Source organism: Podarcis muralis, chromosome 14, assembly GCF_964188315.1.
Source record: "Podarcis muralis chromosome 14, rPodMur119.hap1.1, whole genome shotgun sequence".
Lineage (NCBI taxonomy): Eukaryota > Metazoa > Chordata > Lepidosauria > Squamata > Lacertidae > Podarcis > Podarcis muralis.
Window position 1 is genome coordinate 45,787,109 of NC_135668.1, and position 26,465 is coordinate 45,813,573.

Consider the following 26,465-nt stretch of genomic DNA (forward strand, 5'->3'; position numbering starts at 1 on the left):
TGTTTTGGGACTACAGTTCCCATCATCCCTGACCACTGGCCCTGTCAGCTAGGGATGATGGGAGTTGTAGTCTGAAAACAGCTAGAGGGCCAAGTTTGGCCATGCCTGGTGTAGGGTGTTGCCAGCTCAGGAAGAAGAAGAAGAAGGAGGAGGAGGAGGAGGAGGAGGAGGAGGAGGAGGAGGAGGAGGAGTTTGGATTTGATATCCTGCCTTTCACTCCCTTTAAGGAGTCTCAAAGCAGCTAACATTCTCCTTTCCCTTCCTCCCCCACAACAAACACTCTGTGAGGTGAGTGGGGCTGAGAGACTTCAAAGAAGTGTGACTAGCCCAAGGTCACCCAGCAGCTGCATGTGGAGGAGTGGGGAAGCGAACCCGGTTCACCAGATTACGAGTCCACCGCTCTTAACCACTACACCACACTGAGAGCTAGGGGTGGCCTCTGGTGATGCAGCAGCATAGCGTGGGTTGCCGGGACCCAGGGTGGGCAAGCTGCAACCGCCACCTGAGCTCACCTCCACTGGAGCCTGCACAGGGCAGAGCCCAACCAGCCAATGCAACCTTTGGCAGGGAATCCTTCCAACATCCTCAGAGAGGAGCACTGGGCTGAGCCATGCTGGGGCCCCTCGCCCGCCTCATTCTGGGGTCCACAGCTGCTCATCATGAACTTGAGTTGCTCTGCTGACATTTCCAGATTGGGGTGGGGATCTCCATGGAAGCCGGCAGCTGCGTGAGGGCTCTTGGTTGTGCCCCCTTCTGCGGACTGCCCATGAGATCTATGGACACTGTTTTAATAAATAATAAAACACAGACCTACAATTCCCAGCACCCTGAACAAACTACAGTTCCCAGGATTCCCTGTGGCTGCTAACGTGGCATAAAAGTGCTAAGGAACATGTGGCATGGATGTGACTCTTGCCCGCCACATAATGTTAAGCTGGAACAATAATCCCTTTTGATAACTCATCCTGCTCTGGAAGTTCCAGATTCCAAGCTTGGGTGGTTCTCCGCAGATAATGCTGCCACTTGTAGTTCCCTGGTTCACCACATGGGGCAGCTTCCTGACGACAGCAATGTAGCACTTCTATCTTGCACAATGCACGATGCACCGTACGAACATTTGGGTGAAACTCTTAATGGGCTGTTTTAATGCACTGTGGGATTATTCTGCTGTAGACGGATGGGATGGGATACACATGGTTGTAATGTGGCTGAGTTCTGCAGCAGTTAGCTTTTATGGTGCCCCGTGGTAATACAAATCTTCCCTAAATACAAATTTCCCTAAATTTCCAAACTTCCCCACCCACACCCCCTCCACGGACCACATGAAAATTATGGATTTTTCTGACTCGGTGCAACAAGACAACTAGCTTCCTGAGTTTTTTTTTTAAAACAGAACAGATTCTGTTCCTGTAATAGGAAAACACCATCACATAATTTGGGATTGCTCTCTTCTCGACACTCATCGCAGAGATCTCCTAGGGACTGCCTTGCAGCTCAAAATATTGATTTACAAAGAGTCTGTCATCAAATATTTGTCGAGGGATGAAACTACAAAGATTGTTTCAGGGTACTTAGCCAAGATGTTTAAAGCTAAATCTAACATTTCCTGATTTATTCAATGGTGGCTATGTAGTCTTTTATATATTGTATGTGTTTGGATTATCAATGCATTTGGATGACTTTGGATGATTTTACTGTTTTAACTTATGCCAACGAAGGCTAGTAGCAGCAGCTAGCTTCCTGTTTTCCTGGCAGCCTCTTGCCAAAGCTCAGAGGGCAAGGGCGCAGAAGAAGCAAGACCTCGGATGCTGAAACACACCATGCCAGTGGTAACCCAGTGCAGGGAAACCAACTTTTATTTTGAAATCTTTTAAGATAACATTTTAGTTTTCTGTTATGTTGCTTTGACTGTATGCTCTATATTTGACTTTCTTCAGATTGTTTTATTTATGTTTTATTGATTTAATATGCTGCAAACTGCTTTGCTGTAAACCACAGAGCCTAGGACTTGCCGATCAGAAGGTCGGCGGTTCGAATCCCCGTGACGGGGTGAGCTCCTGTTGCTCGGTCCCTGCTCCTGCCCACCTAGCAGTTCGAAAGCACATCAAAGTGCAAGTAGATAAATAGGTACCGCTCCGGCGGGAAGGTAAACGGCGTTTCCGTGCGCTGCTCTGGTTCGCCAGAAGCGGCTTAGTCATGCTGGCCACATGGCGCGGAAGCTGTACGCTGGCTCCCTTGGCCAATAAAGCGAGATGAGCACTGCAACCCCAGAGTCGGCCACGACTGGACCTAATGGTCAGGGGTCCCTTTACCTTTACCTAAACCGGTTTGAGATTTTTCTTAAAAATATAAAGCAGTACAGACATTAAAAAAAAAAAAAAACTTGCAGGGGAAGAAGGTGACGAGGATTCCTGGGGCACCCAGAGCGCCTTCCGCCTTGTGCATAGATCAACGCTTCTCCACAGCGCAGCCGGTGACTGGGATTCCCTGCAGGGCTACCTGAGTATAAAAGGTAGAGCAGGGAGGGGGCGTGGCCTAGCACAACCCCGCCCCTTCAGAGAAGGCAGCCAATGCGGGGGGCAGAACGGATGGTCCTGGGCGGGGCCGGGGCTCCTTTTATGCAAGCTCCTCGCCGCCCCTCCTGCAGAGGCTGTTGCGCTTGATCCCCGCGAAGGCTGCGAGGCTGTTTGGACATGTCCTGGGTGCTGCCGGCGCGCGCCCTGCCCCGACGTCTCCCGCTGCCTCACCTGGGCGCCTAGCAGGATCTTCATCGGGCGGAACCCGCCAGGAAGCAGCGCTCTCTCTCCTCCGCCGATCCACTCAGCCAGAGAGAGAGCCATGTCCCTTCCGAAAGGTAAGAGAGGGATCTCGCGTGGGTTGCGCGAGTGGCAAGAGGCTCTTTTGCGCCCCAGGCAAAGGCCAGCTGCTCGCCCCCCCGCGCTCCACCCCAATGCAAACTTCGGTGTTCAGAAACGGATGGCAGGAAACACACAACGCTCGAAACCGCCAAAAAAATTAAATTTTTTTTGCAAGGATAAGCAATGCAAGATCTCTTGCTGATCTCTCCCAAATGCGAAATGTTTGAGCGCACAAGTCAAATAGAATAATCTTGTGACTATAAATCTGGCCTAACGATAGCTCTGGCACTCCGAGAACGGGATCTTCCAGATTTTGCCCTCTTCTCTTTAAAACCGAAAGGTGGTCACACTGTCTTTATTATCTCTTACTGTTTTGTTTAACCGTTTTTAAAACGAGTTTTGAATTCGTTGGTGAGAATGAGATCGGTTGCCCCTGAACTTCCTTGAATGCGTTTTATTTTCCGTCCTTATTATGCCAGTGCAATGTCTTGAGAACAGTGTTGAAAGGTAATTTGCCAGTACTATTAATTAGGTGATTATTAATGGTTTTGTGGTACAGTAATATCTGGAAGGTGGCTTGCCAGGAGCGTGATTGGTGCGGAATCGGAATCACCTCTTTAGGTGTCAAATCTGAGTGTATTTATTTTTCAGTCCAAAATTGTATCGAGGTCTCTGTAATCCACTGTGGGTGCAAACAGGTGTGCCAGGTGTGCACCCACAGTGGATTACACAGTGGATTGTATTTTATGATGGATGTATTCTTTTTTGCTTTGTGTGTGTGTTGTAAACTGCACTAGTGTGAAAGTGTTGTTGTTGTTGTTTAGTTGTGTAATCCCTACTCTGCGCAGTGTGTTGCACTGGACAAGGAATACCGCTTTTCTGGTAAGTTATTCAAAAGTGGAGTGATGCTAGACATCTTTTTGGATAAAGAAAATAAGCAGGGCACTGATTCAGCTAAAGACTTGTAGAACGTCATGGAATATTGGTGGCACATAGCCTTCCTTCTCCCTACCCCAAACTTACCCCGAGTTATATATTTTGGGGCCACACTAGTGTGCGAGGGTCATTCAACGTAGCGAAGAAATGGAATTTGAAAAGGTGCTTCTGTGTAAAATTTTGTATGGGCGATATTTATTTGGAAGTTTGCGTCCTGCCTTTCTTTAAGAAATAGGCTTGATGTAGCTTACAAAAGAAGGAAAAAAGGCATAAAATGTTAATGAAACAGTTTGGATGGCTAAGAAACAAGTTCACGGCTTAAACCTAAGAGCAGGGTTTGAAAAACCAGTTAAGCATAAAAATACAGACGTTGCTAAATTATTGGTGAAATTAAAAGCAACTTGTCTGAAACTTGACAGAGGGAGCCAACAATCCTCTCTATAACATGTAAATTATTACGTTTATATCCCCCAGTTCCTTCAAGGAATTCAAGGTGGTGTACGCTGTTTTGTGTTATAAGTAATGTGTATCTTAGAAAAGTGTGTGTTGTCTTTATCTGTGCATATAAACATGAGGGGCAGTGTGGTGCAGCGGTTAGAGCATTGGCCCACCGCAGGGTTCTTTGCGCCTGGCCTTGCAAGGTTGTTGTGAAGATAAAGTGGGTGAGTTGAGTTCCTTAAGAGGCTGGGTGGCGTAATGATGGTATAAGGTACAAACGCATGGAGAAATCAGAAGGCCTTGCTTGCCCTTATGAACTTCACAGGCAGTTCTTCCCCTGTGCTGCGCCAGTTCTTTCTACAGATGTTTCATATTTCTGCTCTTATCATCGCAGGCTGCGTGAGCTTCGCTCTGTGTCATGCAGCAGCTCTGAGCTGTAACTCAGCCTTGGTGGGATGGGCAGATAGTGTCATGCTTTTGTTTTGGAACACTTGCTCACGTTTCTGTTTCCAAATCTCAGTCCTCTTTGCGTGGGATCTGGCTGCTTGTTCTCGACTGCCTGAACTCTGTCCAAGGGGCAAGATATTGCACAGCTGCTGTGGTCCTTGCCGCATGTCGGAGGACGCAGGGCAGAATAAGAGTCCTGCTGGGGAAAGGTCCTAGCTCACCAGTAGAGATTCCGCCTTGCATGTAGAAGGTCCCGGGTTCAATTCCTGGCATCGCCAGATAGGGTTGGGAATGTTGCTTGCCTGAATCCCTGGAGAGGTGCTTCTGGTAATTGTAGACCAACCGGGCGACCACGATCGACAGGTAGATTGCCAGGGTTATCCAGGTCGATTGCAGGAGTAAAAAGAGATTGCCCGGTTGTTCCTGAGCAATGCCGACGCATCCTGCCCCTGCTGGCGCTGCTGTGAAAGCTTTAACTCCCTTAGTTGGTGGCAGAGTGGGAGAAGGAGTGAGGGCTGCGGACTGTTGTGATTGATAGTCTGACACCTTTCCCCCAAAAAGCTCAACTCTGGTCTCTTCCCCTAAGGAAAGCTCAACAATTGTGGGCAGTGACAATGGGTAGATCACATTATACTGGGAGTAGATTGCAGTCTCTATAGAGTAGGACGTGTCTGTTGTGGACGGTAGATGTAGCTGGATAAAAACCAATGGTCTGATCTGGTATTAGGCAGCTTCCTTTCCTGCTAGGAGTCAGTGGCTGGAGGATGCAGCAGTACAGAGATAGAGGGCAAGATTCAGTCTGAATTCTTGCCATTGGCAACGAGGGATATGGGGAGATGCTTTAAGAGCCCCCAGCATGAACGCAAGTACCCCTGTGGCTCTGCAGAGGTGGAGTCTGAGGCCCTTGTCCTCCTGTCCTGGACAAAATATCAAACCCCTCTTATTTGGAAGCTTCAGCTGCCCCCAAATGCTCCAGCCCGGCTGCTGACTGGCGCCTCTTCCAGAGAGCATAGAATTGTAGAGCTGGAAGGGAGCGCACGTAGATAACCTTGCCCAACCCCCTGCAATGCTGGAATCTTTTGCCCGCTGTGGGGCTTGAACCCACAACCATGAGATTAAAAGTCTCGTGCTGTACCAGCTGGGCTACCCCAGGTCATGAAAACAATTGCACAATTCAAAGTGTTGGTTATGACCTCTGAAGCCCTATATGACTTGGGCCCAGGCTCCCTGAAAGAATGTGCCTCCCTATACAGTGGTACCTTGGGTTAAGTACTTAATTCATTCTGGAGGTCTGTTCTTAACCTGAAGCACCACTTTAGCTAATGGGGCCTCCTGCCGCCGCCGCGCCGCCAGAGCACGATTTCTGTTCTCATCCTGAAGCAAAGTTCTTAACCTGAAGCACTATTTCTGGGTTAGCGGAGGCTGTTACCTGAAGCGTATGTAACCTGAGATACCACTGTATATGAACCTGCCTGGGTGCTAGGATCCTCGGTCGACCACCTTCTGTCGGTCCCATGAGCATCAGAAGCGCATGGTCGGCGGTGGCACGAAAGGGAGCCTTTTCCCGTGGCCCCAACTTGGTGGAATTCCCTCCCAGGAGAGGTTAGACTAGCTTCCTCCTTGGCAGGCTGAGACTGACTTATTCAGATGGCCCCAGCGTCCAAAATTCGCAAGGTGCGTTTTGTCACCCAGCAGCCATTTATGTGATGGGTGGTGGGCGGTCCTAATGAAGGTGTGGGCTTTGGTGCTGAAGACATAAAATGGACAGACATTTCAAGATGCTATAAGATTATTTAGATTATTCATTCCTTTCGTCTGGGTTGGAGCATGGCCTGAGGAGGGTCCCAAGGGCCAGGGAGACAGGTTGGGGGGGGGCGTCATTTATTTCCTGGGACTGAGGTTCAGCATCCTTGTCCTGCACCTAGAATTTCCAAGGCTGCTGAAGTGGTTTAATTCTAGTTTTTTTTTGGGGGGGGGGCGGGAGAGGGGAAGGCAGCAAAATTTGGAAAACAGCTTGGTTTGTGCTGACATTGCAGTTAATTGTACAGAAAACATATACTGGCCTGCAACCCCGTGCCCATCGAATAAACCCTATTGAGCACAATGGGAATTGTAAGTGTATGAAAATGGAATTGTGTTTCACACTTTTGTCCGGGCAGCACACCTGAGCTGTGTGTGCCTGTGTGTGTGTTCTGCTTAAGATAAAAATAAAAAAAAATTAAATACAAGGGAATGTCCCTTTCTGGGATTACAGTTGGAACAAGAATGCTTCGTTATTTGTTAATTCCCAACATCAAAGGCCGGGGAACCCTTTTAAGTACTCTGTTAATGACTACTGGGGTATGGCCCGCACGTTGTTTGCATAGTTAGGCATAATAGAGTAATTACTACTTGCGTAACTGGCAAGAAGAGAGAGAGAGAGAGAGAGAGAGAGAGAGAGAGAGAGACGGCTAGATACCGAAATGTTCTTTGCGTTTCGGTGTTCCCATTTGCCAGGCTTGCTTTATGGCAGGCTCGTAAATAGCAGCTTGCCCGATTTGCCTGCGGTGGGTAAGAATCTCTTGCCTGCAAATGAACTGGGAGAATTTTGAAAATTGGAGGACAGTTGTCCATCACTGACTAACATAGGTATGTGCAGGCAGGCAGATGAGTCAACAAATATGTATGGGCAGGCAGGCAATGTTTTTCTGGTTGGGCTAAGTATCTTTGGTCCAAGGGTGAGGAACCAGATGTTGATGGACTACAGCTCCCACAATCCCTGACCATTGGCCATCTTGCCTGGGGCTGATGGGAACTGGAGTCCAGGAACATCTGGAGCAGAGCTTTCCAAACTGTGTGTCATGACATGTTAGTGTGTTCTAGGTGTGTCACGCTCCCTGCACTCCTCCTGGGGCTGAAAAGGGGTTAGTTTAACCTCCAGTTTGCTAGTAAAACTGAATTATTGTGTTGCAAAATGATGCATGTCTAAAAAGTGTGTCACTGATGCTAAAAGTTTGGAAAGCTCTGATCTGGAGGGTCGTAAGTTCCTGTATTAATGGACCTAATGTTCTACCACTGAGCTACAGTCTTGTGGAATAGAGTTTTGCTGGAGACAGCCAGAAGCTTTTGGAAATGCCTCAAAAGCTGGTGTGATAAAAGCAAGCGGTTGCTGTGTTGTAAAAATCAGTCCTTAATATCCTTTCGGCACATACTTGGAGGCCTGTCATCGCCCACTTCCCTTTTGGCATGTTTGCAGAAATCTCTTTGGCGGGTGAGAATGCCCAAAGGTGACACAGGAAGTCACTTAATGAAGTGGGCTAATTTATTTGGACCATTTTTTTTAAAAAACAAACCCTCTAAACGACTCCAAAACCACTTTGTATGTGGGTTTTTAAATAAGTCGGAAATGGAAAGCTGTAGGGTCATTGTGCCATTTATTTTTTAAAGGTGTGTGTATCTGCTTATCTTACTTGCCAAACTGCAAAATGAACAGAAAGTGATTTGCAGTAATAGAATATTTGGTCAATATATTAAAAACTATACATTCAGGTTACCAGACCTCCAGTTCTGACCAGTCTCCAGGTTTGCCTTCCCCTGACAGGTAGACGGCTTGAATCTTCAGGTGGGTGAGAATGCCTTTAATAGAGTAAAAGAATATTAAGAAGCTTACGCATGTTGTTTGCGAGCGTTAGCCCAGCAGGACTTGGCTGCAAATTATAGCATAGAACCTCTGGGAGACCTGTCCTCCTCTGCTCCCCTCTCCCAATTAACCTCCATCTCCAGGGCCTGTCCCTGTGACATCACCAAGTCTCAGGCTTGGGCCCTGAAATCTCAGGATCTGGGATGCTCCTGATCTGGCAGTCCCATTGAAGATACATAAATCAGCAGTCGTGGAAGAGCATGATGAGCCCCAAGTAGAATTAAATGACAGAAATCCTGATGCAGGTGTCTCCCCACTGATGGGGGTTACATTCCCAGGTACCACACGTATACATGAAATCATGTATAGTGGGGAACACCATCTAAAAAACTGAACTCGGTCCAAAATCCACAAAACCCCCCACCAAACTCCATCACAACAATTCCCTCCAAACTCTAGCTCTCCACTGTCCTCAAATGTTGGTGCAAAGGCTCATGGGATTTCAAGCTGTGTTCCCACTCTTTTTGTGCCATTTTTACTGTTTAAATCTATTTATTTAAATATTTCCTGGCGCTGCACGTAGATGCGGTCGCACATGAGTCAAAATGCATGTAAGTGGGGAAAACATTCGGAAACCAAAGCGCAGTTTCCAATTCGGGTTCCAAAGAATGTTTGCAAACAGGAACACTCACTTCCGGGTCTGCGACGTTTGGGAGCCAAAGCGTTCGACTCGCAAGGCGTTTGCAAACCAAGGTACAACTGTATTAACATCACATACAAAAGCCACCTGCATGACCTTGTGTTAACTGAGCATATAAAGACATGCAACGACCTGGGCTGTTTCTCACATAAATAAAGATGCAACAGGTTGTCAAAGAAAAGATGGCTGCCAGTATGCTCTTTCTGTGAGCTAATCCATGGTCAGTCCTAGTTCAGGGGTGGGGAACCTGTGGCTTTCCCACTGTTGCTGGATCAATATATTTCTGACCGTTGCCCAAGGGGCTGACGGGAATTGTTGTCAGTTACCTGAGCATTCCTATATGTGTCTACTCAGAAGTAAGCCCCATTAATGGGATTGGGTTAATGGAATAATAATGGAATGATGATGATGATAAATATAATAAGTATAGTTATTATAAATAAAAATAGGTTAATGGAATAATAGTTTAATGGAATTAATGGAAGTTTTTATAGGATTGCACTGAAAGTGGACTTTATTGGATGCTCACCCATAAGAAAACACTACTTTGGGCTATTATGAATAAAAACCTTTAATATATTTATATATTAATTAATACAGCAAACTTCTTTTTATTATAAGTATCCAATCTTCTTCAACTTAAAGCAGCAGAATATTTTCTTGGAGAAGCAACATAAATAAAATAAAAGTTTAAAATAAAGTATAAAGAAATATTATTAGTATTATTATTATTATAACTGGATGTGATCAAAGTATGTTCCTTTCAACAGCTATTATCTATTAGCTTTGCAAATAATGCTGTATCTTGTGCTGCTGCTTGCATGTTTGTGTTTGCTTAACCTCATGTGGAAAGGATGCTGGGGAATTATCACCTGTGCAGGTGAGTGAGCCTGGAAGGCATCACTGGCTTGTCAGGTGCCTTTACAGGTGAGCGTGATGACAAGGAACTTGAATAATCTTTTCAAAACATAGGAAGCTGCCTTATACCTGAGTCAGACCGTTGGTCCATGTAGGTCAGTATTGTCTACACTGACTGGCAGGAGCCCTCAAGGGTTTCAGGCAGGAGTCTCCCACCCCTATATGGAGATGTCAGAGATTGAACCCGGGCCCCTTCTGCCTGCATAGCAAATGCTTTACTACAGAGCCCTATGGAGGGAAATTATACTTTCACCACATAGTCGCTGGAAGTTTTGAGGTGAATTTGGAAAGTGGTTTTGTGTTAGTTGTGTTTTTGGGGAGTACAGTGTTACCTTGGGTTAAGTACTTAATTTGTTCCGGAGGTCCGTTCTTAACCTGAAACTGTTCTTAACCTGAAGCACCACTTTAGCTAATGGGGCCTCCTGCTGCCGCCACGCCGCCGGAGCCCGATTTCTGTTCTTATCCTGAAGCAAAGTTCTTAACCTGAAGCACTATTTCTGGGTTAGCGGAGTGTGTAACCTGAATCGTATGTAACCCGAGGTACCACTGTGTTTTAAATACGTAGCGGCATTATATTACAAAATACTATTTTTAATTTTTGTTCGCCTCCTTTTGGCAACTCCTGCAGCCAAGCTGATGCCAAACCTATTGCTCTGCTTTCCTTTTCATTTAAATACAGTATGTGGAATTTTATTCAATTCTCACAGATTTCACATATAATTCCAATATGTAATGCATTTGTACCTTGGAAGTTGAACAGAATTCATTCTGGAAGTCTATTCGACTTCTGGAATGTTCGACTTTCAAAGCACGGCTTCCGATTGGCTGCAGGAAGCTCCTGCAGCCAATCGGAAGCCGTGGAAGCCCCGTCAAATGTTCAGCTTCCGAAAGAACGTTCGAAAACTGGAACACTCACTTCCGGTTTTTGATCCTTCAGCAGCCGGAACATTCGACTTCCAAGGCATTGGGGAACTGAGTGTGGCGATCACACAGGGTCCCTGGACGTTTCACCACTTTATTTCTCGCTGCCACCACCCAGGCCCAGTCAGGGTTAAATTGCAACATAAACTTCTGTTTATTTATTGCAGTTTAACAAGTGTGTGGTTTCATAAATGGTCTCAGTCAATTACAATCATGGGCTGCCTATCCAGACCTATAACTTCCGCTACCTGCTCTCACTCACTAAACCACCTCTCAGATATTTACTTGTCTTCCTAGCTCCCTAACTGTTCCTGACTCAGCTTATTTCGCTACACTAACTCAACCTACCCACAGACTCTATCCCAATTCACTCCCACTCCAACCAACCACCCAACTCCCAACAAACTCCGTTTCCCCCTTCCAGAGCTGGTTTTATAGTCCCTCTGACTCCACCCCCTGGGTTCTGATTGGGTAACCTGTTTAACTATTTCACCTCCAGCACTCTCATATGTTAGCGTCACACCGAGGTACGTCTACAATTCTTTCGTTTTATCAATTTCTTATCCTGTTTTCCAATCCCCCCCTACCTCTTTGCTCCACCCCATCTTCCCTCTTTTGTATCCTAATCACAGTACAATGATTTCTAAATCTTTCCGTTGCTCATAACTCAAATCCTGCTCGCGTATTCATCATATTATAATATCCCTTTAAATGCACTGCTTTCTTTGGGACCACATCAGCAAGACCAAGTGGGGTGTCTTGTTGTTTGAGCAGCCCAGGACCTCCATAATATTTTAATAATAATAACAATAATTTTATTATTTATACCCTGCCCATCTGGCTGGCTTTCCCCAGCCACTCTGGGAGGCTTGCAGCAAAATATAAAAACATAATAAAACGTCAAACATTTAAAACTCCCAGATATGTACAGGGCTGCCTTCCATATACGCTGCTGAGATTTGCGCCCGGGACAAATGGATGTCAACAGCAATTTCTGTCTCACCTTTCTTCCATCCTGGAACTCAAATCGGCATACCTCCTGTTCTGAGATGGTCAGCCACCCAGATACTGACCAGAAGCGGACCTATTTTGCTTCTGCAGGCCCTCTTGCATCTTCAGACCAAAACCTCAGACCGTAATGTGAACTGCTGTGGTATATATTTGCAAGAATAATAATATACAGCTGTCTTAAAGCAGGCGTAGCAAATATTGCACACCCTCCAGTTGTTGGACTCCAATTCCCATCACCCACTACTAGCATAGCCAATGGAGGGGCCTCCACATTGGGCATCACTGCCATAAATGAATAAAAATCACTTCCTTCTGAATCTGGTTAAGCTGATGCATAAATTTGGCCATGGCATCTTTATTAAGCCCTCGAGGAAAGGAAGTGAGCTTGAGTCAGAATGGAGGTTTCCGTTGTGTACTTTGGTGGTGGTGGTTGTTGAGTCGTTTAGTAGTGTCCGACTCTTCATGACCCCATGGACCAGAGCACGCCAGGCACTCCTGTCTTCCACTGCCTCCCGCAGTTTGGTCAAACTCATGCTGGTAGCTTCGAGAACACTATCCAACCATCTCGTCCTCTGTCGTCCCTGTCTCCTTGTGCCCTCCATCTTTCCCAACATCAGGGTCTTTTCCAGGGAGTCTTCTCTTCTCATGAGGTGGCCAAAGTCTTGGAGCCTCAGCTTCAGGATCTGTCCTTCCAGTGAGCACTCAGGGCTGCTTTCCTTCAGAATGGATAGGTTTGATCTTGCAGTCCATGGGACTCTCAAGAGTCTCCTCCAGCACCAGAATTCAAAAGCATCAATTCTTTGGTTGTTGTTGTTGTTGTTGTTGTTGTTATTATTATTATTATTATTATTATTATTGAAAGACAGGATGTGAGAGGCAGCATGGTGTAGTGGCTAGAGCACTGGTCTGGGTCGGGCTTAGGAGTGATGGGAATTGTCCAGTCCAACAATGCTTGGAGATGCTATAGGTTTCCTGGCTCTGTAGTGTAACCTACTTCACAAAGTGTGTGTGAGGGGGGTGTGTGTGTGTGTGTGTAAATGGGTTGGCTGTGGAGAAATAATTGTCTATGCTACCTTGAATTCCTTGGAGATACGGCAGGATAAAAGTGTAGTTAACACCAGAACTGGATATTCTGTTCTGAAGGGGGGGGGGGGGAATGGTGCAATAACTACATTAGGGCAATTCCTTTGTTTGGACCAACCAAAATGTTGCAGAGGTGTGTCTGTGTATTTCATTGTTCATCTTGCTTTTTATCCCGCAGAATTCTTCAGGCTGGATGTTTAAATAAACCGTCAGGGAAGAGGGTGAGGAAGATTAAAATCTGGGCATGTGGGGAAAGTTTGCAGGTCTACAGTTCATAATAATCCTTGGCTGGTATGCGGGCAGGAGTTTCTTTGACAGACCTGTCCCATCCTTTTTTGCCTTGAACATCTTATCTTATCTTTCCTTGGAAGGAAGCCCCATGGATTGCAGTGGGATTTCTCCCAAGGAAATGTGTGAAGGATTGTGGTCAGCAGGTTTTGCATACCATTTCCCGCCTCCAAACTTTCTCTCCCACATTTCCCTCCTCCCCAGTAACACTTGTCAACACTGCATGGATTCTGAAGAGGTGGATTGGGGTCGCCAAAGGCTTGCCGTTCTGAATTTGTTGGTTCTTTGCCGTTTTCGTTGCAGCAAACTGACTGGGCTACCCTGGGTGGTGGCTGGCGCCCGTAGGTGCTTTTACGGCGGAAGGCCGGGGGGCCCACAGTAGGCAGAGCCAGGATTGTTAGCTGACCCCCTGTTCTTCTCACAAGGTTCCCAGAATTCCCTGGGAAGAGGAATGGATGGTTTAAACGTAACAAACTATTTCTCCCAGGATTCTTTGCAGGAAGCCATGACAGTGTTAGGGTGCCCAAACTTTTTTCAGAGAGGGCCAGATTTGATGAAGTGAACATGCGTGAGGGCTGACCAAAATTGCTGAGCTTTTTTTTTTTAAAGGATTGAACTTGTTGAGCATTTTTTAAAATGGACATTGTTGAGCTTTTTTTAGGATTTTACCACAGGAGATAGACTGCCATAGGGGCTGGATTAAACTGACTGGTGGGCTGGATTAGGCCCCCGAAACGGACTTTGGAAATGCCTCGTTTAAAGTGTTACAATACCGCTTTAAACAAATAGTGTGTAGACGAGGGTGGGGCGAAGGTGGGCTCATCAGTTGTCTTTTCCGCATTAGGTATCCCACCGAGGTTTCAACAACTGAGGGGGGATCTTCCTTCCGGTGAGGTGGTGTGCAGGATTCTTGCTGGGTTTCAGTGAGGGACGCCACAACACCTCCCTGTGGGTTGAGCTGAGCTGAGTGTGTGTGTGTGTGTGTGTTTAACCAGAGAGAATCTGGATTTGCATTTCCTGTCTATTGGCGTGTAAACCTCTTATGAGTCAGCACCGTCATGTTTCTGAATGAAGAAGCTGATTCACCGGCAGAAGTGTGTAGGCTGGGCCCGGCTTCCTGGTCTTTGAAGCAAGCGGCTCTGCCTTTTAAAGGGGAAATGGTGTGGCCTTGAGTTGTGACAGGGTTTGCAGTACAAGTACAGTGGTACCTTGGGTGCACCAGACCACAAGACGCACCTAGTTTTTGGAGGAGGAAAACAAGAAAAAAAAAAATTCTGAATCTCAGAAGCCAGAACAGCAAGAGGGATCGCTGCGCAGTGAAAACAGCGATCCCTCTTGCTGTTCTGGCTTCTGGGATAGCTGTGCAGCCTGCATTCGCTCCATAAGACGCACACACATTTCCCCTTACTTTTTAGGAGGGAAAAAGCGAGTCTTATAGAGCAAAAAGGGACGCGGGTGGCGCTGTGGGTAAAAGCCTCAGCACCTAGGGCTTGCCGATCGAAAGGTCGGTGGTTCGAATCCCCGCGGCGGGGTGCGCTCCCGCTGCTTGGTCTCAGCGCCTGCCAACCTAGCAGTTCGAAAGCACCCCCGGGTGCAAGTAGATAAATAGGGACCGCTTACCAGCGGGAAGGTAAACGGCGTTCCGTGTGCTGCGCTGGCTAGCCAGATGCAGCTTTGTCACGCTGGCCACGTGACCCGGAAGTGTCTCCGGACAGCGCTGGCCCCCGGCCTCTTGAGTGAGATGGGCGCACAACCCCAGAGTCTGTCAAGACTGGCCCGTATGGGCAGGGGTACCTTTACCTTTACCTTTTATAGAGCAAAAAATACAGTACTTAATTCGTTCTGGAGGTCCGTTCTTAACCTGAAATTGTTCTTAACCTGAGGTACCACTTTAGCTAATGGGGCCTCCCACTGCCGCTGTGCCGCCGGAGCCCGATTTCTGTTCTCATCCTGAAGCAAAGTTCTTAACCCGAGGTAATATTTCTGGGTTAGTCTGTAACCTGAAGCGTATGTAACCCGAGGGAGCACTGTATAAGGATAGATCCCAACTGGTTCAGTTTCCGTTTCCCTTATGTGTTGGAGGTCTGGGTTCAGGGGCGAACATTGGTAATGTGGCTCTCTGAGCGAGGACAAAATTTCGTGCCCCCTCTCAGCTCTAAATACTCACATTCCGCCCCCCCCCCCTTGCCGGTTCACGTTGTGGAGGAAAAAAAGAGAGGACTAAGTGCAATTAATAATAATAAATTCAGATTTCTAAGCCTGGTGCCTGCAAGTTGTTTGAGGGGCCTGTCTCTCCTACCCACCCTTCCCTGGAGTGGGTCAGCATTTATAAACCCAACAGGCAAAATGCATTCCTTGTGTAGAAAATAGTAGAACTGGCTAGAGGGGATTAGATTTCTTCCTTTGTTTAAAAGCAGCAGCAGCAGCAACAATACTGAACAGCTTGAGCTTTTTAATGTGGCATTGCCCAGCTGAGCTATCTGGAGAGTAGAATCATATGGTGCAGTAGGAGATATTGGGAACTAACAAGACCTGATTCATGCCAGAATAATAATAATAATAATAATAATAATAATAATAATAATAATAATAATTTTTATTTGTACACCGCCCATCTGACTGGGTTGCCCTGGCCACTCTGGGTGACTTGCAACAAAATATTAAAAACACAATAAAACAGGGGTTGGCAAGGCTTACCTGCGATTTCTGGCACCTGCGTCTGTGCAGACGCGATTTCTGGCAACGTGGAAGTGAGTCCCCATGCAGTGCTGTGCCAGTTTAGTGCAGCGCATGGGGACTCGTCGAGCGGGCGGCTCAGTTTGGGGGTGGCTTGTGGGCCAGTTAACCGACCCCCGTGGGCCGCTTGTGGCCCACGGGCCTTAGGTTGTCTACCCCTATAATAAAACCTCAATAAAACCACAATAAAAACTACCCTTTACATGACTGCCTTCAGATGTCTTCTAAAAATCAGGTGTTTATTTCTTTGACATCTGATGGGAAGGTGTTCCACAGGGAGGGTGTGATTAGTTAAAGGAACCTCTCCACTGAGAATATTGATCTGTTAGTATAACAAGGTCTTGATTTTGGTCATTAACATAGTTAAAGAAAGGGGGCCCTTGTGTCTTTGAAGGTGTCTCTCTTCATTATGCCTTTAATTGCCCTTTTGTGTCTGCTGAAATGTTCCTTGTAATTTCACTTACAATGAGGGAACTGCCAGAAGGCTAGACCTCTGTGTCTGGGCTGAACCGTGGGGTTGGAGATGCTCCTTCAATGTTATTATATTTTAATGCACAAACAGACAGCTTGAAAAGGGCATCAACTGCATAACGCTAGTTGGCCAAGAGACTGTCCCAGCTTGGAGAAACTCTGCTCCGTTGCATCTGTCATGTTGTGATATTAATTGGTTGACGCTGCCAAATCCTGTAGTTCCATCGAGGTGGAAGTGCCCCACTGTGTCCTGGTAGCCTAACTCAAATTGGTCTGGTGCATTGCTGAAGCATAAAGGGGGAGAGTGTCCAAGTGTCCATTGCACCATTGTAAGGAGGTTGCGTGCATTCACATGCCTGAACTTGTGCTGTAAGTAAACCAGCCCCGATTTTGCACAAGAGCTGAGATTCCCAACATCGAAACGAGTGTGCAACGTGGAAACGAGCACCTAACGCAGCAGTCGTTTTAATCTGGTCCATGCGACCCCACAAATTTGGTACACTTCCAGGTAAAAAAATGGGTCATGTTGTGATTCTTCTAATGGAATGCGATGCATAAGAGAGGGAAGGTTTGTGTGGTGGGAGACATTATCTCTGGGGAAACAAACAATACCGTCTTGCAACTTGGCGAGGCAGGAAATTAATAGTGCAGCAAGCTGAAGGGGCTGTGCTGGGAATGGGGCAAGTTCCTTCTGGCTGGTGGTGGCCGCAGATAGTGGAAGGAAATGCGGGTTGGGGTTATCCAGTAAGACAGGAAGGACGGGCCGAAAGAGCCATCAGGTGCCTGAGCCTCTTAAGTACGCCTACAGCTCTTGAAACCCACCAGCTCTTCCTTCCCCTTTCTGCGCAATGAAAATGGAAGTTATTCTGAACCCTGAAGGCTAATCATGCTGCTTCTGGGAGGTGCTGATCTGGATCTTGTGCTGCCAGGTCTGTGCACGAGAGGCAGTGTGGTGTAGTGGTTAGTGTTGGACCCGAGAGACCAGGGTTCCAATCCCCACTCGGCCATGAAGCTCACTGGGTTGACCTCTCAGCCTAACCTACCTCACAGGGTTGTTGTGTGGATGAAATGAGGGTTGTGCATTTCATCCTGAGCTCCTTGGAGACAAAGGTCAAAGGCCCATCGAGTCCAACATCTTTGATCACATTGTGCAGCCAGATGCTTGCCAGCAAGACCTGAGTGGAACAGCATTTTCCCACTTGTAACTCCCAGCAGCTGGTATCCAAAGGCAGACTGCCTGATAGCTCAGTTGGTTAGAGCGTGGTGCTGATAATGCCAAGGCTGCAGGTTTGATCCCCGTTTGGGACAACTGCATATTCCTGCATTGCAGGGAGGTGGACTGATCCTCAGAGACCCTACAAAATTCTGTGACAGGATCCAGCCATTGTGGCTAGTAGCTATTGCAGCTGTGGCATCCAGAAAGCATAAAGCAAAGCAGTTACATATTCTGCAAATAACATTTAATAATAAATTGATTTATATACAGTACTGATCTTCACCAATCAAAAGATCCTAGTGTAGTGTACTTCATTTAAATAATAATAAAAGCATAATAGACAGCATAATAGTAAAATAATTATAATAATCATTTTTATATTATACTGTACTGTGCTTTGTTGGCATCCGTCTGTCTCGAGACAATGGAGTACGCCTCTGTGGGTCAAGTCCAACCACAGCATGATATACGACACAGGAATGTTTAAGTGTTACATTGATCACTTAAACACCAACCCACTTGCCCTTGTCTCCTGCCACACCCTTTGAGAACCACTGTCTTAGATCGTGAGGTTCTTAGATGTAGACCTAGATCTCTTGAGCTAATAATGGGTCAAGAGAGGACTCTGGGAGGATGGAAGTTGCGCTCGGCAAAGTTTGCTCCATCAAGTGGAGTTTGCTTTCTTTTTGCTGCTGCGCAAGCGAAATTAACGTTGTCGTGCCTTGTCCTCTGTTTGCATTGGCCAACTTCGTGACTCGGCTCTCAATGCCTTTCCTCCTTTGTTCTGGCTTGCAGCGAAACAAATATAATACGTTAGTATTACTCGACCATCATTTGGAGGGCTACGGATTCTCCGCCTCTGGCCCACTCCATCATCTTTGTTTACCCTAGTGGGAAACTCGCAAACAGGTCACTAGTACAATGACTGTCTGCTGCTGTCACCCCCCAGATCCTGGTGGCATTTTTGCCTCTCATCCCGGGCGTACAAAGCAGCCAAGATGACTAGCCAAGCAGCCAATGATTGTCTCAAATCCCCATGAATGTCCCCAATGCTCTGCGATTCCTGGAAAGCTTCTGGACATGACGCACAAGCAGAGTTCTCTCTTGTGTAGACCAGGCTGCCTTGCTGACTAGTTACAGCCTTGCATTTCTGGAGCGCGTTTGTACAAGAGCTCCGCATAGTGGCTTTGGGTTTATTTTTAAAACAGTGTTGAAAGCATTGACTCGAGTCGCTGCTTTTCTTTTTTAAAACAAGTATCCCTTCTCCTTTTCTTTAGGTGATTTTTTTTCACTTTCCACCCAGCCTTGCCCGTTTAATTCAAATTCGGTCAGCTAGCAACACTTCCTGTTGACGCCCTCCCTTATTGGCTGGTGTTTCGCAGAAGCCAAATAAAGCAACAGTATATAAAGAGAGGATGTCAAGCCGGCTGCTGTGGAGAGAGCTTTTTGTGTGGGTGGCTCAGTTGTGAATGGGATCATAACTGCGGCTCGCTCTCTTATCTTCCTGGCAGCATTGACAAAGGGGGGGGGGGGGGAGAGAACTGTTATTTTTGTTTCATTTCCTTTTTCGAGGCTGAAACTGTGTTGCAGCCTGTAAAATCCGCAAGCGTTTGGCTGGAAGTTACTGCACTTTCAACTTTCTCACCGGTGTGATTCTCTTGAATTTTCTTTCACTGCTTCAGATTATTGGTGCTTTTGTAATAATAATAATAATAATAATAATAATAATAATAATAATAATAATAATTTATATCTCACCCTCCCCAGCCGAAGCCGGGCTCAGAGCGGCTAACAGTAAAACGATAAAACATTCTAAAATCATTTCATTGTAAAATTAATTCCAATCAAGTTAATGGCAACCATTGGGCTAGAAGCTCTGTGAGGATTGCCAAAGGAGGGGGTCAGGCTGTGCCCTGGCCAAAGGCCTGGTGGAACAGCTCTGTCTTGCAGGCCCTGCAGAAAGATGTCAAGTCCCGCAGGGCCCTAGTCTCTTGTGACAGAGCGTTCCACCAGATCGGCGCCACAGCCGAAAAAGCCCTGGCTCTGGTCGAGGCCAGCCTAACCTCTCTCCTTATGAAGGATTAGGCCTGAAAACTAGACTCTTTGGAAATTTTTGTGGGCAGGGCTAAGGCTAATTTTTGTGGGCAGGGCTAAGGTTGGTCAGTGTGACATACCACAACCCTCAATACAAGCAGTCACAGGCATTGAAAATTCAAGAGTACAGTATTCATTTATTTACATTTATATCCCGCCATTTCTCCAAGGACTCACCGGATTGTGCATGGTTCTCCTCCCTTCTTTTCATCCTCTTAACAGCCCTGCGAGGTAGACTATAGGCTAAGGTACTGTGATGGGCCTAAGGTCACCCAGTGAGCTTTCAAAGCTGGGTGTGGGTTTGGACCCTGGTCTCTCAGGTCCTGCAACACTCTAACCACTGCACCATAAAAAGGTAAAGGGACCCCTGACGATTAGGGCCAGTGGTGGACGACTCTGGGGTTGTGGCGCTCATCTCGCTTTATTGGCCGAGGGAGCCGGCATACAACTTCTGGGTCATGTGGCCAGCATGACTAAGCCGCTTCTGGCGAACCAGAGCAGCGCACAGAAACGCCGTTTACCTTCCCACCAGAGTGGTACCTATTTATCTACTTGCACTTTGACGTGCTTTCAAACTGCTAGGTTGGCAGGAGCAGGGACCGAGCAACGGGAGCTCACCCCGTCGTGGGGATTCGAATTGCCAACCTTCTGATCGGCAAGTCCTAGGCTCTGTGGTTTAACCCACAGCGCCACCCTCGTCCCAATACTGCACCATACAGACCCTGATTTAAAAATAAAAATGTACAAGTTGTTTCGGACACGATGTAATGTGTGGGGACAACACACAGCAAGAGCCTGTCTCATGTGCTTCCGTTGAGTGCCTGTGGACTACATCTCCCATCATCCTGGATCATTAGTGACGCTGAACGGGGCTAATGGGAACCGCAGTGTAGCAACATCTGGAGGGCTGCAGCTTCCCCATTCCTTGTGTGCAAACCTGTTCCTAACACATGGAGAGATGCATAATGTCCGTGTCGGATATACTGTACTGAGAAATGAAGGGAACAGGAAGCACGAGGGGACATGTGCTTCCTCTCCTCCCTGTCTCCAAACCATTCCGTAATGTCTGGAACCACAGACTTTACAGGTGTGTTTGAACCTAGGCCTGCTAAACGCCTTATCTGCAAGAAAATCAACATTTCGCGGAGCCTTTTTAGGTTGGGATGGACAAGGCTTTAGTTAGAAGTTGGGTTTTCGTTGTTAACGTCCTTTCCTTGAATTGTGCTGGTAACAATTGCACGGGAAGAAGCTGAGGAATGTTTCTCTCTCTCTTTCATCTTCAGATGCTAACTACTGCCACCCTTCTTGTTTGCTCTGTTCTTGAGTTCCTCCCTGGAGAATTGTATGACCCCCCCCCCCTTTATTTATTCTGCGTCTCTCTTACACAAGCAAAGGAATGTTGGTGCAGTTCAAGATTTCCTGAATTCAATCCTCGATTGTGGTTCAGGCTCAAAATATGCTTTAAAACCACACAAAACACCTGTGGGTTTAAAATAATGGTTTATGGAAGCATGCTGTCAAGCCTAGGAAACAAGGTACTAGTCCTTAAGGATGTTGGTATGAATACTCCCCTTTAGTCCTTTCAAAGATCGATCAAGACCTTTTCCAAATAGCCTTTGAGTTGACTTGTTGGCTGCTGTTTCTGCTGTTGTATTCTGTACAGTGGTACCTCAGGTTACATACGCTTCAGGTTACAGACTCTGCTAACCCAGAAATCTTACCTCAGGTTAAGAACTTTGCTTCAGGATGAGAACAGAAATCGTGCTCCGGCGGTGCGGCGGCAGCAGGAGGCCCCATTAGCTAAAGTGGTACCTCAGGTTAAGAACAGTTTCAGGTTAAGAACGGACCTCCGGAACGAATTAAGTACTTAACCTGAGGTACCACTGTACTAGTCATTCCAATTATTCCATTTTTTAAAAATGCCACCTGCTCAGGACAGTGTGATCAGTTCTTTCCTCCACCATAATCTTCACAAGGGCCCTGCAAGGTCATTCAGGCTGAGAGTGACAGCTCAAGGTCACCCGATGATCCTTGTTAGTGTTTGTTACTAGGCTACGTGCATTATCTTTGTGTTTTTATGTTGTAAACAGCCCTGTGATCCTTGGATGAAAGGTGGCGTAGAAATGTACTAAACAAGAACAGAAATAAATGAAGCTTCATGACAAAGTGGGGTTTTTAAAGGTGTTTTTTTGGGGGTCCTTTGCAATTATTTATTTTTTTACTTCTTCATGTATTTAAAAAATAATTCTACTTTTCTTCCATTCGAGAGCCCAAATCAGTTAACTGCAAAGCATGTTTAAACCCAGCAGCCATAAATAAAAATCTTAGGGAAACGAACAGGTGGCTTAGGCATAGAGCACAAGGTTTGCCTGGCATCTGTCTGTCTCGGGAGACAATGGAGGTTTGCGCCTTTTGGGAGTAAAGTCAAACTGTTGGAGAGTCGCAGCGCCTGCTGTGGCAGTAGAGACCGATACAGGAAAGACATGTTTTGTTGCAGCTGGGGGAGATGAAGGCGCCCAGTTTTGTTGCTGCAGATGCACCATGGCGTTCCTTCTCTCTGAGCTCCTCCCAGCCGTCATTCCTCCTCTGGTCACTGCTATGGATACAGGACTTGACTGCCTGTCTCCAGGCACACGAGGGATTCCCACATGGCCGGGTTGGTGTTGCCAGCCTTCATGTCATGTTTGCAGACATCTTTGTAACACATAGAGTTGGTCTGGCAATGGGTCCCGGTGTCTGAAACCTGCTCCCCGTAGAGCACATCCTTGGCAATCCTGCCATCTTCCATTCTGTGGACATGACCAAGCCAGCGCAGACGTCGCAGAGACAGGACTGTGAACATGCTGGGAACGTGGGCTTGCGAGAGCACATCTTCGTTTGAGCCTCTGTCCTGCCATGTGATGCCCAAAATCCTCCTGGCCAGGGTGGATTTGATTTTAATCAAATTGATTTAAATCACTGGTCAGTAAGACTTGCTTAGAATCATTATTTTTTTTTTTTTTACAGAAAGACTCATTCTTGCTGGTATAATCTTAATATTTACAACCAGAGGAAGGTTTCATTTTTGGAATAATAAATTTTTCAGAGTAGTTTTTACAGTTATATCAAAAATGACTGATTTGGTTATGCTGTTAGAAATACACAGACAGATAATTACGAAATTATTGTGAGGTTTAATAAGTTAACTGTTTATATTTGGACAACTTTTCTGCTGTACTTTGTTGGAAGGAGAAAAATAATCATTTCCTTAACAATTTAAACAATTTATTTAACTAAAACAATAACATTATAGCATATGTATCCCTGTTTGTTAACTGATGCGGTTAAACAATTTTGTTTAACAAAAACACCTTAGACTGAGTTTTAGCACACATGAAAAACTTTAAACAAATCCTTATTTCCTGATGGAAATAACCCTTTGGACTATAATGTAACTTAAATAGAAAACTATCTTTAGAAAGATTTTTCCTCCAAAAGCATTTTATTTTAAAAATCCAATTTAAGTTTTTTAAAAAATCCAATTTAAAGCAGAAAAAAATCCCATTTAAAGCAGAAAACAATTGATTTTTTAAATTTTTAAAAAACCATTAATTTTTATCCACCCTGCTCCTGATGCAGTACATGTGGAAGCAGTTAAGGCATCACTCCTGGTGGGTGTAAGCTGCAGGTCTAGCAGGCCTGCACATTGAGCGTGCTTCTTAATGGTAGTGAGTTGAGAGCGCAGGCTTTGGATGCAAAACATGTCCCTAGATAAGGGTTGGGATAGAGAGTTGCCTGAGACCCCTGGAAAAATACTGAATGCTACTGAGGAAGAAAAACCAGCAGTCTGACTTGGCATAAGTGAGGTCAGGAACCTTGTGGCCCTCCAGCTCCACATCAGCTTCGACCAGCAAGACCAGTGGTCAGGGATGGTGGGAATTGTGTGTCAGCAATATCTGGGGGGGCCACAGGTTCCACACCCCTGTGGTATAGAAAGCAACATCCTATGTTCTTGATCAGGGGTCAGCAAACTTTTTCAGCAGGGGGCCGGTCCACTGTCCTTCAGACCTTATGGGGGGGGGGGGGCTGGACTATATATATTTTTTGGGGGGGAATGAATGAATTCCTATGCCCCCAGAGATGCATTTTAAATAAAAGCACACATTCTACTCGTGTAAAAACACCAGGCAGGCCCCACAAATAACCCAGAGATGCATTTTAAATAAAAGGACACATTCTACTCATGTAAAAACACACTGATTCCCGGACTGTCTGTGAGATTTAGAAGGCGATTGAGCCGGATCCGGCCCCCGGGCCTCAGGTTGCCTACCCATGTTCTTGATGATGCAGCAAAATCGCTGCAGCAGATCAATACCAACCTTCCCAAAGGCATCCCGAAAGTCAGGTTTTAATTAGCTGGGGAAAATGCCTTATGAAGACAGGCAAGACAGACTTCCTTGGGGAGACTGCAGACTTTAGAGCCTCAGCACCATCCTCCTTCTCTGTCTACCTGCTGTACTTAATCTGGCAGGAGAGGGGGGCAGGCGTGGGGACAGGACCTCCAATATTTCATTATTCATGATTGCAGTAAAACTTCCTGGCAGTTTACAAGAAATATTCAGATTATCAATAACAGTTTAAATGTTTACAGTTGCTTAAAGTAATTAAAATCGGCAGTTAATCTAAAAAGAACAACATCTGTATGTCCAGATAGACTTGCCTAAACAAAATAGTTTTAAGCAGGTGCTGAAAAGAATACAGCAAAGATTCCTGATATCCAATCAGCAGGGAGTTCCAAAGTGTAGCTGCTACCACAATTAAAGATCAGTTTCTCACAAATGTGGATCGTATGTGTAACAGGGCGACCTCTGCTTACTGAAGCGGTCAAGTGGGAAAAGGCAATTCCACAATAAACTGGTCCTAAGCGGTTAAGAGCTTTATATATTAAAGTTGATCTGAGTGTATGGGGAGAGCCAGGGTGGTGTAGTGGTTAAACTGTTGGACTAGGGCCTGGGAGAGCCGGGTTCAAATCCCTACTTGGCCATGGAATTCACTGGGTGGCCTTGGGACAGTCACAATCTCTCGGCCTAACCTACCTCACAAGGTAGTTGTAAGGATAAAATGGGGACGAAAACGACCACCTTGAGCTTGGAAGATAAAGATGGTTTATAAATGTAATAAACAGAACTTTGTTTTCTGCCTTTTCTTATATATAAAACAAAACGGGGAAAAGTATTTTTTTAAAATAATAAAAATGTGTACCTTTGGACATCACGGCAAATTGTAGCTAGAGGAAAGGCAGACATGTAGGTAGGTGACACGCTGTTCTTAATGTTACTGGAAGGCAAAAGTGTGGCAGGGACAACTTGGGTGCAATTTGTAGGTTGATTCTTCAACATCAGCTTTGTTGGACTAGTCATGTTGTGCAGATTCCTGATTATCGTCTTCCAAAGCAACTACTCTATTCCGAACTTAAAAATTGAAAGCGTAATGCTGGTGGTCAACAAAAGAGGTTTAAAGACTCTCTCAAGGCAAATCTAAAAAAGTAGTATAAATACTGACAACTGGGACACACTGGCCTGCAAGTGCTCCAATTGGAGAGCAGCCTTTACCAAAGGTGTCATGGGCTGAAGGACACCTGAAGGAGCGTCTCCACCCCCATCATTCTGCCCGGACACTGAGGTCCAGCGCCGAGGGCCTTCTGGCAGTTCTCTCACTGCGAGAAGCCAAGTTACAGGAAACCAGGCAGAGGACCTTCCTGGTCATGGCGCCCGCCCTGTGCAACACCCTCCCACCAGATGTCAAAGAGAAAAACAACTACCAGACTTTTAGAAGACATCTGAAGGCAGTCCTGTTTAGGGAAGATTTTAATGTTTAACAGACTATTGCACAGTGGTACCTCGGGTTACAGATGCTTCAGGTTACAGACTCTGCTAACCCAGAAATAGTACCTCGGGTTAAGAACTTTGCTTCAGGATGAGAACAGAAATTGCACGGCGGCAGCGGGAGGCCCCATTAGCTAAAGTGGTACCTCAGGTTAAGGACAGACCTCCAGAACTAATAAGTTCTAAACCTGAGGTACCACTGTATTTTAATATTTTGTTGGAAGCCGCCCAAAGTGGCTGGGGAAACCTAGCCAGATGGGTGGGTATAAATAATAAATTATTGTTGTTGTTATGGGCTTTGAAGACACTCGAACTCGGGACGCAAGGGAGAAACGTGCTAAGAGGAAGGCATGCTTATGGACTCACTGTTAAAACTGTTTATGGAAGACAATCTTACTCGGCTATGAGTGATTGCCAAAGAAGAAGAAGCAATTAGTAGGTACTTTTAGGCTGCATTGAATGGGTGCAATGTGTCACACACCCCCTGCTCCTGATAGTATATTCCTTCACTCACTTCAAAATGGGGCAAGGCAGCCCTGGTCTGTGTGGGGGCTTTCCTGTCCATTCTTCTGTGTGGGGCCCCAGACCTCTGCCTTGAAATTCCTGCCCTGCTGGTTCCAGAAGGGTTCATTCACAGCCTTTGAGATCTTGAGCTGGCAAGGGATGGGGTGCTTTTGTGCCTGGGACTAGCCTGCTGTGGGGAAATCCAATTTCCATAGAACTGAATGACTTTTTATTTCCTCCGTCATAACTGTGGATAGTGGAGGGGGAAAACCTGCAAAGCTAGATTTCCATGTAATCTTGGAAACTACCATCTCAGTTAAAATGATGCTTTTAAAAAAATCCTCCTTTCCCTCTATCCCAT

General features: G+C 46.1%; 1 protein-coding gene across 1 annotated transcript in view; it reads left to right on the forward strand.

Annotated features, from left to right (window-relative positions):
• The first annotated feature begins 2,653 nt into the window (after nucleotides 1-2,653).
• Nucleotides 2,654-26,465, forward strand: part of MAP2K3 (mitogen-activated protein kinase kinase 3) — a 73,436-nt gene continuing 49,624 nt past the window's right edge. The window contains exon 1 of the mRNA XM_028705602.2: nucleotides 2,654-2,854. Coding sequence (XP_028561435.1) covers nucleotides 2,839-2,854 — 16 coding nt within the window. The 5' untranslated portion in view covers nucleotides 2,654-2,838. The remainder of the gene's footprint in view (nucleotides 2,855-26,465) is intronic.